Source organism: Furipterus horrens, unplaced genomic scaffold (assembly GCF_987537825.1).
Source record: "Furipterus horrens unplaced genomic scaffold, mFurHor1.1.pri manual_scaffold_9, whole genome shotgun sequence".
NCBI classification, from domain to species: Eukaryota; Metazoa; Chordata; class Mammalia; order Chiroptera; family Furipteridae; genus Furipterus; species Furipterus horrens.
Genome location: NW_028327179.1, coordinates 92499070 through 92512518, shown reverse-complemented (window position 1 = coordinate 92512518; position 13449 = coordinate 92499070). Strand labels below are relative to the sequence as shown.

General features: G+C 39.3%; 1 protein-coding gene across 3 annotated transcripts in view; it reads left to right on the top strand.

Annotated features, from left to right (window-relative positions):
• Positions 1 to 13449, top strand: part of DGKI (diacylglycerol kinase iota) — a 249460-nt gene that overhangs the window by 115838 nt on the left and 120173 nt on the right. For all 3 annotated transcript variants that reach the window (XM_090287561.1, XM_090287559.1, XM_090287560.1), the window contains one exon: positions 2592 to 2791. In XM_090287561.1, coding sequence (XP_090143687.1) covers positions 2592 to 2791 — 200 coding nt within the window. The remainder of the gene's footprint in view (positions 1 to 2591; positions 2792 to 13449) is intronic.

The following is a 13449-nucleotide window of genomic DNA, read 5'->3' as shown; positions in this document are numbered from 1 at the left end:
TGAAAAGAAGTAAGTGGGATTTTCTTTAGTGGGTGGAGAGATACAGTTTTGTCAGATCAATATTGGGCTGAGAAGGAGAAAGCAGGGGAAATATAATGGAAAAGTTCCAGAGATGAGATAGTGGCTCAAATCCGTAGATTAACTTAAATGGATCGTTTAAGTACAACCAGAAAAAAACTTTCAGCTGAATAACAGAAGGTCAGGTAATAGGTCACATGGGAAAAAAGTATGTAAAGGACATAATTGAATGCTTTAACGTCGAAGGTGTTCAATGCGGGCTTTACTTTTCAGTTTTTATGCTATTTTCTTTTTCCCATTCTGTTCCTTTGTATTCCTTTTCTCTTTGTATTTATAATCAGGTTTCTGCCGTTCAAATTAATGCAAGTACAAAAATAATTCAAATATGTGGCAACCAAATAAGTGGAAGTTGACTTTGCAAGTCTGTTGACAAGGTTTGTTCCTCATTCCTAGAGATGAGACATATGGGAAAAAAGCTGATGGTGTGTGTGTTTTCCTTTTTTTTAAAGTAAATTTCTTAGATTTGGGGGTAGAATTAGTGTTTGGCTCCTTTTTAAAGTTTATGTAATTATAAATTAATTGATATTCAAATGTATTGTAAAGTAACCTTATTGGAAAGCTATCTAGCCATATCTACTTCAGTTAAGTGTACATCTAAACTCATGGTATCACAGGTCTACTCATTGTATGTACCCAAGAGGATATGTGTCCACCAAGAGATACATACCACACCTGAGCTGTTACTGTGCTTGACTTTGATCCTCAAAACAGCTTTATTTTTCAGAATGTTTTTAAATGAGTCCATTTTGCATTTCAGGTTAGACGTAGCTTGTCAAGAGGCTTTAGGTAAAAAAGAAAAGGCTCCTAAAGTTTGAAAATCAACCAAGAGTGGGCTACATATTTAAATGTGAATATATTTAATATATAATATACATTATATATTTATTATAATATATATTTACATTGATCCTTGAACAACACGTAGGGTAGGGAAGCCAGTCCCCACATATATAACTGTTGACTCTCCCAAAACTTAACTGTTCATCATCTACTGTTGACTGGAAGAATTACTGATAATATTAACAGTCAATTAAGACTTATTTTGTGTGTTATGAAGTCTGTCTGGAAAAAGTCCAGCCATTGTTAATATAATGACAATGGTTTGCATGATATCGATGTAACCTGGTAGCCAAGGAGAGAGCACTGGACTGTGCATAGCTAAACAATGATGACTTCACTGTAGTAGTCAGTGGGGGCAGTAGATGCTGTTTAGTGAGCATGTGCACTTTGTGGCCATCGCATTCAAAATGACTGAGCGAGTAGAGTAATGACTGAATCAGACTTCATTGAGCTTGAACATTCCTCCGTGGAAACTATTCGGATGATTCAGAAGGCCACAGCTATGGGCAACTGGTGATTGGCAGCTTCATCATGACAATGTGCCTGCTCATGCCTCATATCTCATGCAGAGTTTTTTTGGCAAAACATCAAGTCACCCAGGTGACTCAGCCCCCCTACAGCCCAGATTTGGTGCCTTGCAACTTCTGACTTTTCCCAAAACTAAAATCACCTTTGCAAGGGAAGAGATTTCAGACCATCAATGAGATTCAGGAAAATACGACGGGGCAGCTGATGGCGATTAGGAGAACTGTGTGAGGTCCCAAGGTGCCTACTTTGAAGGGGCCTGGAGCATAATTGTCCTATGTACATTTCTTGTGTCTTGTATCTTCTTCAATAAATGCCTCTATTTTCCACATTACATGGCTGGATACTTTCTAGACAGACCTCATATGCATTACATAATGTATTCTTAAGGTAAGCTCTGGAAAAGAAAATGATATTAATAAAATCATAAGCAAAATACATTTACAGTACTATGTGCACTTATTGAAACTGTAAGTTTACATCTTCTGTCAATACCTACCTTAATATTGTTTTATACAAAACACTGTAGAAGTTGTATGTATTACTAACAATAGACATCAAAAATGGAAGCAAAAAAGTGAAAAAAGAAATTTGTATAATGATCCATGCATTGATAACAAACGAGCAGCAATCTGATTGTTTTATGGTAGCCTAGAGTGATTGATATGATTGCCTCATGGTAGTAAGAAATATATCTGTCCAATATATTCATTTTAAAAATGTACATGTAAGTGGACTCACACAGTTCAAGTCGGTGTTGTTCAAGGATCACCTATAGATTAGAAGCTGTCTTAAACTATGTGCTTTAACTCTTATATATATTTTTTATTCTAGTTACATTGCTTATTTACTAGGAATAGATAATGAAAGCAACAACTTTTATATCAAACTCACATGATTTAATTAAGGCTGCACAACACATAAAGGTGTAAAGTGGCCGTCAGTGAGAATTACAGCCCAGCTCATTGAACGTTTACAACTTTGACTTTCTTTGTGTTAATGATTTACCCAAGGTAAATCATTGGTTAACAACTTTCCATGTTTATCAAAGGCCTTTTGCTTCTATACAGTGGACTGGGGGCTTCTGGGTTTCCTGAATAACCGGTAAGAACTAACTCCTTGCTTCCTTTTGACTCGTGTTTTTACAGGCCGCCCTGCAAGTCGGGGGCCACGGGGAGAGGCTGCACCAGTGCCGCGAGGTCATGCTGCTGACTTACAAATCCATCCCCATGCAAGTGGATGGGGAGCCCTGTCGGCTGGCGCCCGCTATGATCCGGATCTCCTTGCGGAATCAGGCCAACATGGTGCAGAAGAGCAAGAGGAGGACGTCCATGCCTTTGCTGAATGAGTGAGTCGGCCCCTTGCCCACCTTTGTGAACACGAAGAGCGTGGAGAGATCGCAGAGCATGTGCATGGGCGGGGCCTCCCTGCGTTGAGAAAGGAGCAACGGCCCAGGAAACTCAGTAGTTCCTTGGTCTCATGCACATTATTTCTTCATGTTTATTAAACAGTGACCACATTAAGCTTTTAGAAATCATGACCATGTTATATGTTAGATTGGTGATCCTTCTTCACCGACCACTTGAGCATACATTTACTGGGACGAGCGGAAAATCATTAAGAGTGATTCAGGGCGGTAAAATGCATCCAGATAAATGGGTTCCTTTTCTATTTTGTTTTTAAGAAGTCAAGCAGTCTGCCTGCTCTTTGCCCAGGTCACTTGGGAAGTACCGGCTTCTCCAACAGCAGGAGGTTGGCAGAGCTGGATTTTGGCTTACCTGCCTCCGTGTGGCATCCCCGCCGCCTGTTGGTGAATTGCCCTTCTCCTGAGGCTCCCATTTTGGGGTCCCGTGTACTCTAATGCTTCAGCTCAGTTTACCATTCTAGGTGGAATCCTGTTGTCCAGATATAATCTGACTCACAACGCAATGTTTGAACTAAGTGTACTCTCCGCCCGCACCCCAGCCCTTTCCTTTCTTAGGGTTTGGCTGAATTGATTTTGAGATAAGGTGATGATGACTAGATTTTCATTTTTTACCATCCCTAATCTAAAATTTTATTGACATGCCCATTTGGGATTTGCAAAGGAAATGGAAAAAGATGGAGATTTGGGTCATCTTTTTAAAAAAATATCTTTTATATATGATGCCCATATGCCTAATCTGACTCAAGGTAAGGCCATTTCAGGGCTCACCCTCGGGCCATTCTTCTGTCACAGTGAGGGACCCTCATGGTGCTCCTCCTGTTTGTGACCTGTGGTGCATGATTACCTATTTGTACTGGATGGCTGGCTTCCTCTGGTGCCTGTGAAGCAAGGACATGCTTTGCCATATATTTATTGAGTCAATACAGCAATCCCCAGGAGTGCGCATAATAAAGCATTGACTCAGGTCACTGCCAAACTTGACCGCCTCGCTTTCTGAGACAGCTTATGTTGAGGACCAGCATTAGACAGGGCTGCTTATGAGGAATATTATTCAACACTACATTTTTGGAAAATCAATATAGGTAGCACATTTTCAAAGGAAAGCAAGACACCTACCTCATTACCATAGAATGCTTGTTCACTAGACATTAATTTCTCTCACCCACTGATCTTATTCGCCCTCTGAGATTAGATTGCTTTTTTCTGTTTCACTAGGAATTCTTGTTTTGAAATCTAACTTCTTCACTGGATTTCAAAGTGGAGTTTTCCGTTTAAGAGCAGCTTAGCTATTAAAACCTTTGTAAGTAAGTTTTATTCCCTGAGTCTGCCAAGATTTTCTCTCTTTTCAGCCATGGTTATATAAAGTTCACTATTGCAGCCAAGTCAGAAAGAGATCATTGAAAGATATTTCTTTAGTTCCTTCCTTCATTTTTTCCACCCTTCTTTCCCTTTTCTTCCTTTCTCCCTTTGTTACTTTTTATTAAGACTATATTTCATCTGTTTAACTTAACTGTCTTCTTTCAGGTGAAAGAGAACTGGTTTAAACTGTCTTAAGAATTTTAGATAAAAATCCTCTGTGTTTTGAGGGGAGGGGAGTTTCTCAGTCAGAAGAGGGTAACTTTTCAATTCATCTTAATGGATTCTCTTCTGTTCACACAGCACATTCACTGTGAGTATTTGGGGGTTAAGTGTTGGGGTTCCCAGAACAGCTGGCTCCCCTTTCTGCTTGGATGCCAATGCTTCTCAGGGATTTGCCCTTTCTCTGGGAGATCATATGAGTGACCTGCTTTTTCTATGCCTGATAAGCTAACGAGCCTAAGAGCTGTGTCTTCAGCATGGGTTTCTGCTAAAAACTGAAGACTTATCCCCAAATACCTTAGCTGACATCTTTACCTGGATGTCTCATAACTTTGGACTACACGGACTACTACTAATGGGCTCATTAACTCCGTTCCTTTTGCTTTCTCTCCTTATCACCCAATGAGCCTTTTTCATTCACGTGTATATAAGTGGAACCACCATCCACTCCTTCACTATGTCCTTGGCCCCTAGAGTCCCCTCAGTCACCTCCACTTTTACACATCCAGTGCCTTCTTTGAAATCTACCTTCTGTCTGATTCCCACATCTGTAATCTCACACCATCTATCCGTCCTCTCTGCCAGTTACCCCTCAGGGGCACTGCTGAAATATACTCTCATAATTCATTTCTTTCTTTCCAGTGTTGCTGCCCTTCACATAATGTCTTGTCCGACAGGCTAGTTAGAATGACTTTCTGAAAATGTAAAGCCCATATCCTTAGCTTTACAGACCTTAGTGACCATTGCCTTCTTCATCCTCATCCTCCCATGCTCCAGAAATAAATGGTGTTCCTGGAGCACCAACCTGTCTTGTGTATCATCGTATGTTTGCATTGCTGGTGCCTCCCTCACCTCCTCTTACCTGCTAACTCGCCCTCAAGTTCAAGACTGCATTGAAGTATCACTTTCCTAAGAATCATTTTCTATCTGCTTCTAGTCATGAAACATGCTAGTTCACTTGTCTCTCTTCCCTGCTCTGTGGGGAGACCCCGGGCTTTTCCTTGTAAGGTTCCAGCACTTGTTACTGTGCCGGAGACTCATGGGTCCATGTTGAATAAATGGCTAGCACGTGGGTCAGGTCTGTTACGTTTCTCTGAGATTATGTCTAACCTAACAAATCTAAAATCTCATGTATATAAAAACAATGTAGGAAATGTCTTACTCATATGTTTTTATAATAACTGGAAGAATTTCGAGATCTAGTTCACATGGATAGCTGGAGAAAGTCCCATGAGAAACAGTTAACCATTAGGCTTTCATGATGCTCCTAGAGCTTCATTGATACAAAAAGGAAAGAAAGAACAATTAAAAAATTCTTGGTTTATAATTCCCATTTATTATTACCGCACACAAACTAAAAGGCCAGGCCCCATTTGTGTTCAGTAACCCTCCCTCCATTGGTACAAGAGTATACCCCATTTTGTTGTGGCTTATACATCAACTTGAAATATGAACCCTAGCAAATATCCTCCCACAAAAAAGTAATATATAGGTTCATATTCATGTGTTAGTAATGTGGTAGCCAGATAAACTTATATGCTCTATTTGAAAGGCACTTTTGAAAAAGACCAGGAATGCACCATTATTCAGTGTGTAGGGAGGTCTTCAGCCAGCTGGTACCCTGAGTTTACGAGTAATAAAGGCTACACTGTGAAGGGTGATAGCTTTGTCCAAGGGCAAGATTTCTAGTTGGCAGCTTTGAGCTGGCCACCAGCATCCATCAATGTGGCTGCTGAGAAATATTATTGGTTGTAACTGATAGTCCTTTGGGAATGACAGGGAGTTACTTCTCAGGTGACTTTACATGAGGATTTATTTACCCAGCAGAAAAGATGGATCTGGAGAGCTATGTCTATTGCAATTAGAGTGAAACTGTGTCAATCATCTGGGAGTGTAATTAGGTAAAAGTGATAGGAAAACGGAGGGTTTAGCTTCTTGAAGTCTACATTTTTTTTATAACCACTCAAGACTCTCTCCTTTATCTAAGAAGGGACAAAAGGGAAATATTATCTATGGTTTCACTCTCTGTCAAGAATACGAGTGGAATTATGGCTTCACTGTGGTGAGCTTAGTCTTTAGGGATGTTACCTGTGAAGTTCTTAAAAAGCCTGTGGTGTTTAAGTGAAGGAAGGTAAAGATTTTGTTGAGTCCGTCTTTTCAAGATGGTGGTCTTTTGACACAAATATTCCTACAAAGCCCTGGAGTCGCGAGGACTATGTTAAGGGATGAAATATCCCTTGACTCTCCTCAGAGATGAGTTGACTGGGCCAGCCTACCCCTCGTGTGTATGTGTGTGTGCGTGTGCTGTGCTTCCTCCCTGGATGTCCCGAATGACGAGAGGAACGTGACAATCCCTCCTGCTCCGCATCCCTGCCCGGCGTCTGCGCCCTCTTTGCATCCGCCCTGCATGCTGCCCTGAGTTCCAGTCTGGTTTGCCTTAGAGCCAGCCTCTGTCCTGTGTCCTGTTGGCTTCGTCGATGTCACCGGCTCTTTGGATTATTTCTTTGGCTGGCCTGACTTTCCTTTTGGTTCACTGTTTGGTGATGCGCTCGTTTACGTTCTGTTTAAATTTTGTGTGTCTCTCTTTCTCTCTCCTGGCTTGGTCCCTGTCTGTCCACGCTGTTGTGCTGACTGTCTCCGCTGCCCATTCCCTGCTGCCTTAGCCTCCATCAGGTGCAAGCTGCGGACCTGCGGAGAGTGTCTGCCCCCCCGGGCTCCTTCACCATGTGAGTACCAAGCCGGTCAGTCTTTACAGTTTGTCTCGCACCCTCATCTCCTGCCCAGGGTTAGCCGGCCTGCGTCCTTTTCCTTCACGGGTCTGCTTCTCAGACAAAGAACGGCCTTCTCTCCCACGTCTTTGCTTTGAGATGGGGCTGTGAAGTTCACTGTGTGCTCTTTGTCCCATTCCTCTTTGAGCTCACAGTTTAATGTTTTTGATTAGCTGTTTGAGGGCCCGTCATTGCGTAGGGTTGTACAAAATTCCATACCAAGCACTGCTTTTTATGGAAAGTTGGTAATACCGTTAGACTGTTCCTCTGATGTCGGGGAGGATGTTGAAGAAATGCCTGCTGACCTTGATTCGTGGACAGACTCCCTAAAATTATACATGTAGTTTTGAGCATATGCACTTACATCTGTGCATTTTTATGGGTTGAGGATGCCTACTTGTAATAAAGGAGCAATGACCCAAAACTGTCATTGAGTTAGCAAAATACGTTTTATACACCGTCATTCGTACTTAAAATACTCTATGCATTTTTTTTTCTCGTGAAGAAAGACAAAAAGAAAATATGTTTTTTTAGCGCTCCACTTTGGGACTTCTGTCTTCTCTCCATGTTCCGTTTCCTTAGCTGGCTTTGGTTATGCCTCAGGTCCCATTACAGGTGCTTTATTGCATTGACTAAAGTACTCCCCCAACAGCCCTACATCACACGTGGTGTTACTCTCTCCCTGTGAGACACGAGGAACCTTGGTGCACAGCGAGGTTAAGTAACTTGCCTAAGGTCACACAGCTAACGGGTGGCAGTCTGGGATGCAAACCCAGGCAGTCTGACTTCAGAGTTCCTGCTCTGAACAATCTGTAATCTGCCACCTTTCATCTGTCAAGGTACTTTGTATTTCTTAGGGCCTGGTTGAATGATTGCCTTTTCAAGGAATTCTTTCTTCATTCTTGCTGTCAAAATTAGTTACGTCCTCACTGGAGTTCACTATGGGTGTGTTTATAGTTCTCAAGGTTTAGTAAATCCGTATTAATTACGTGAGCTCTACATAGTTGTGTATCCCACGCTGGACTTAGGCTACTCGAGACCGTTGACCATATCTTCTTATGAATTTTTATATTCCTGGCTCCGATCACAGAACTTAACACAAAGTACTCTGAAACCAAGCGTAATTGTTGGTTGGCTGGTTGGTAGACTTAATGAAGGAAAGAATACAGGTCTAAATTGAACTGTACAATGTCTAACATCTAGGGATATGCCAAAGTAATATAATCTTATTTCAACCTTACTCTTATAAATACACATTTACTTAGTAAATATTTTTTTTCAAAATATTTGTTTTACACTTGCTCTGTGTCATTGAGATTGTTTTGTGCTTGGCATCTGGAGGTAAGCGCAACAGAGTGCTACCTTCATGGACTTTAAAATCGAGTGATCAAAGAAGAAATGAGAAGATACCATTCAGTTTCCAATTTGGAAGTTATTGTTAGGGTATATTCTGTGCTCTGCAGAAGACCTGTTCAGTAGACTTGAGTTCAAGCGATGACCCTCAGTGATCGTTATTTTCAGGGGCTTTATTTATAGAGTTCAGAGTATTGAGAATATCAACAACTGAAGTGCATGCGATATTTGCCATGTTTCTATCACTGTTTCGATGGTGTTTGGGTTTTAGCTGTATATAATTTTTTTTCTTATTTCAGCTGTGTATGCTATAGTGAGGTAAATTGTCATGTGTGTTTTAATAGGGTATAACAGGCAGGACCCTTGATGTGGCCCCTTTAAAACTAAAATATTGATCTAAAACATTTTATATTTATATATGATATATTAAATATGGATTTATATCTATAATATGTAACTGATGAAATATTTATGTAATAAAGAATCATTAAATTTGAGCATAATTTTCAAAATTAGATAACAAAACACTGCCAAATAGGCAAGGAGCATAGTGAAAAATCTAAGGACAACAGTGAGTATTGTCTTTATATATTATGGTAATATATTACCATTCTCACCCTAGTATTTGGTATTTTCAGCAATTGATTAAAAATCACATTAATGTCACTTTGAGATTCAGGACTTCAATATGCATATAATATATAACTCTTGGCAATTGGCTTCTTTTATCGACCATAACATATTTGGAATTTATCAAAATTGTTATATATCTCAATCATTTTTTTCTTTTTCACTGATGACTAGCATTTCATTGTATGGGTGTTTCCATTTATTTACTTACTGAATCACATCTATATTTGGGTTATTTCCAGTGTTGGGAAATTATTAATAGGCCTGCCATTAACATTGATGAAAAGGCCCTGGCCAGGGAGCTCAGTTGGTTAGAGCATTGCCCTGATATGCCAAGGTTGTGGGTTCAATTCCTCAGTCAGGGCATGTACTAGAATCAACCAATGATGCATAAATAAGTGGAACAAAATTAATGTTTCCCTCTCCCTCTGTCTCTCTTTCTTCCCCTTTCCTCTCTCTCTCCAAAATCATTTTTTTAAAAAGGTTTTATGTGCCCTGGCTGGTGTGGCTCAATGGATTAAGCACCAGCCTGTGAACCAAAAGGTCACCGGTTTGATTCCCAGTCAGGGCACATGCCTGGGTTGCGGGCCAGATCCTCAGTTAGGGGGCGTGTGAGAGGCAGCCAATCGATGTATCTCTCTTACATTGCTGTTTCTTTCCCTCTATTTCTCCCTCCCTTCTGCCTCTCTAATAAATAAAATCTTTAAAAGTAAGCTCCTTGACACACAAACCCAGCTCCACCCTCTGCTAAAAATAAGTAAAATTAAAAAAATAAATTAATTTAAAAAGTTTTATGTAAACATAAGTTTTCATTTTTCTAGGTTAAACACCTAGAAATGGGATTCCTGAGTCATATGGTAAGTGTGTGTTTAACTTCATAAGAAACTTACTATTTCCCAGAGTGGTTTTGCATTTCCACCAGCAACACAGAATTCCAATTGCTCCATCTCTCTGCTATACTTGACATTTCCAACATTCTAAAATTTTAATCATTTAATTTTTCTAATATGAGTGTCTTTTCATGTGATTATTTGTCTCCTATTTTATACTCTTTGATGAAACCTCTGTCCAAGTCTTTTGCCAATTGGGGCGCTGTTCGTTTACTTCTTGTTGAGTTTTGAAAGTTTGTCATCTACAGGAGTGAGCAAAGGGAGTTTTACAGTTGTGAATAGATGAAACACAGGGTTTATTCTTGTATTATTATTTATTAGTTATTGTATTATTTTCCCTACTGTCAATCTACTTTTGCCCCACCTTGTATTCTGGATCCAAGTTTGTTAAATGTGTGCTTTGTGAATATGTTTCTTGCAGAACATATCTTTTCATTCTGTGAACAGTTTCTTTGGTAGAACAAAAGTTTCTACTTTTGTCAAAGTTAAAATTATTAATTTTTTCTTTATAGAGCTATGTTTTGGTGTTATGTTCAAGAACTCTTTGTTTGATCCCAGGTCATGAAATTTCTTCCTTTGTTTGTTTCCAGAAGTTCTGTAGTTTTGCATTTTGCATTTAAATCTACGATTTGTTCTGAGTTAATTTTTGTATAAGATGTGAGGTTTAGGTTGAGGTTAGTTGTGTTTTTTTATTATTATATATTTTTTGCATGTACATGTTTAGTGGTTCCAGCACCATTTATTGAAAAGACTGTCTTATTCCATTGAATTGCCTTTATGTTCTTATAAAAAATTAATTGGCAATAGATATATGGATATGTATAAATATGGATATATTTGGATATATATCAATTTCTGAACTCTATCCTGTCTTGTTGACCTACATATTTGTGCTTTGTCGATGCCATCTTCTTTTAATGATTGTACCTTTAATGTAAACCTTAAAATCTAGTTGTGTTTTTCCAATTTTATTCTTCAGTTTCAGACTTATCTTTTGTCTTCCCATATACATTTTAGCACCAGCTTGCCTGTATCTCCAAAAGTGTTTTCTAGGACTTTTACTGGAACTGCATTGAGTCTGTTCACTGATTTGGGGACTATAGATATCTTCACTATGATGAAACTTCCAGTCCATGAATATTGTACGCCTCTCCATTTGTTTATTTTTGTATCATTGTTTTGTAGTTTTCAACATATGGATCGTGTACATATTTTGTTAGATTTGCACCTAAGTATTTCATTTTTTGGAATTATTTTAAATGCTAGTTTTTACAATGTTGGTTTTCAGTTGTTCATTGCTAGTATGTAGAACATAGAAGTTCAGTGTTTTTTGTTTGTTCGTTTTCTAGTACAGTGGGTTTTTATGTGTTGACTTTGTATTCTGTGGCCTTATTAAATTCACTTTTTAGTTCTAGGAGTTTGGTAACATCTGAATTTTCTATAGAGTCAGAGACTTGTCTGTGAATTGAAGTCATTTCTTTCTTTCGCTTCAATCTGTGTGTTTTTTATTTCTTTCTTTTTGCCTTATTGCATTGACTAAGATTTCTAGTGTGATGTCAAATAATGGTGGTGAGGGTGAACATTCTTGTTTTGCTTCTGATATTAGGAGGAAATCATTCCATCTTTCACCATTAAGTATGGTTATTAGTTATCGATAATTTATTGAAGTACTTTTATCAGGACATCTAGAAAAGATTAGGGAGAATGGAGTTATTAATATTTTTTTAAATATCAGAATTTGTCAATGAATCCACTTGAGTCTCAAGATTTATATTTTTCCTTTTTAAGTCCAATTCATTTAGGAGTTAAATGACTACACAGGTCACCTATTTTTATCATAGGTGAGTTTCAGGTTTCTGTATTTTTAAAAGTTTTTGGAGTTTTTAAGGAATCGATTTATTTCCCCTAAGCTGTTGATTAGTGTATGTAAAATTATTGGTATGATTTTCTTATCCCTTTAATATCTGTGGGGTCTGTAGTGATAGTCCTCTTTTATTCCTGATATTAGTATTTTTTCTTCTCCCTTCTTTGTCAATCTTGGTAGAGCTTTAGTAATATTTTTAACTTTTTTTGAAGAGTCAAATTTTGGTTTCATTAATTTTTTTCAAGTGGTTTTCTGTTTGCAATATCTTTGATATTTGCTCTTTATTTATTGTTTTCTTATTTCTGCCTGCTTTAGATTTATTTTATTCTTCTTTTTCTAGTTATTTAAAGTGAATGCTAATGATTTTTGTTGTAATAGGCGATTGACTCCATTGAGTTTCGGTAGAGGGCTGTGGCTACAATGATAGTTCCGCTCTCAGAGTTCCTGCAGCGCTACTCACTCCATCTGGTCTGTGTACCGCAGCCGTGCAGTAGCTCAGTTCCTAATGTGTGACGTTTAGGGGCAGAGTCACATATTTGTAATCTAGAGACGAATCCAAGAGTTCGTGAACATCTTTGGGAAGTTGCGTCCCCGTCCCCCCAGCTCCTCCCTCTCTGTTGTGATCCTCAGTAATTTCCTGTGTCCTGGGGCTTCCTGTTTTGGTCTTTAAGCCAGACAGCTGAGGATTTAGTTACCTGGCTCTGCTGCACACTTCTCCCGGGACATTTTCCTGAATTTCTCTGAGCATTCAGTCTCTTTTCTTTCCTCAAGTAGGACCTTTCCTCCAGGGCCCTCCTGGGGCTTTCTCTGTCTGCACCCAGTGTCTGGCAGGTTTTGTGTTGCCTGGGGTCCACACCAGCGTTTTGGAGAAAGAAAAACAAGAGCCCCGCTCACCACCATTTTGATGGTATTTTAAATTCTGGTCTTCTGCAATCTGCTGCTATCATTTCCTTGTCAGAGTTCTCAAATAGCTACTTTATGAATTCTATACAGGGTTTTTTTTCTCCCTTGCTTAACAGATACTTATTGAATGCCTGCTATGTGCCCGGCACTCATGTAGGCACACATGGAATACAAAAAAAATAAATCAAGAAAAAGACCATAGAAATCCCTGCCCTGATACTTAAGAGCACTGACTACCTGTCAGGCAGTGATCTAAGCATTTTACACACATTAACTCATTTAGCTTTTATTTTGTTATTATTTTTTTATAGCTGCATTCCCTGGGGGAGAAAGAATGCCGTGTGCTTACCCACCTTCCCCAGGACCGGAGATTCTCTCCTGCCTTTCACAGCAAGGGCTGCCATTCTGTGTCCCCTTCATCCCCACTGCTGTAACTCAGAGTGCCATAGTGGCGCTCAGCAAATAGCTCAGCAGAGAAAACGCCGTCATTTGAACTATAGCCAAGATAAGTTAAGCTGCAACTTGAGCAGCATTTACAGTTTGAACATAAGGTTTCCCAGTGCTAGGTTGTGTGGGTCTGTTTGTTACCTTGGG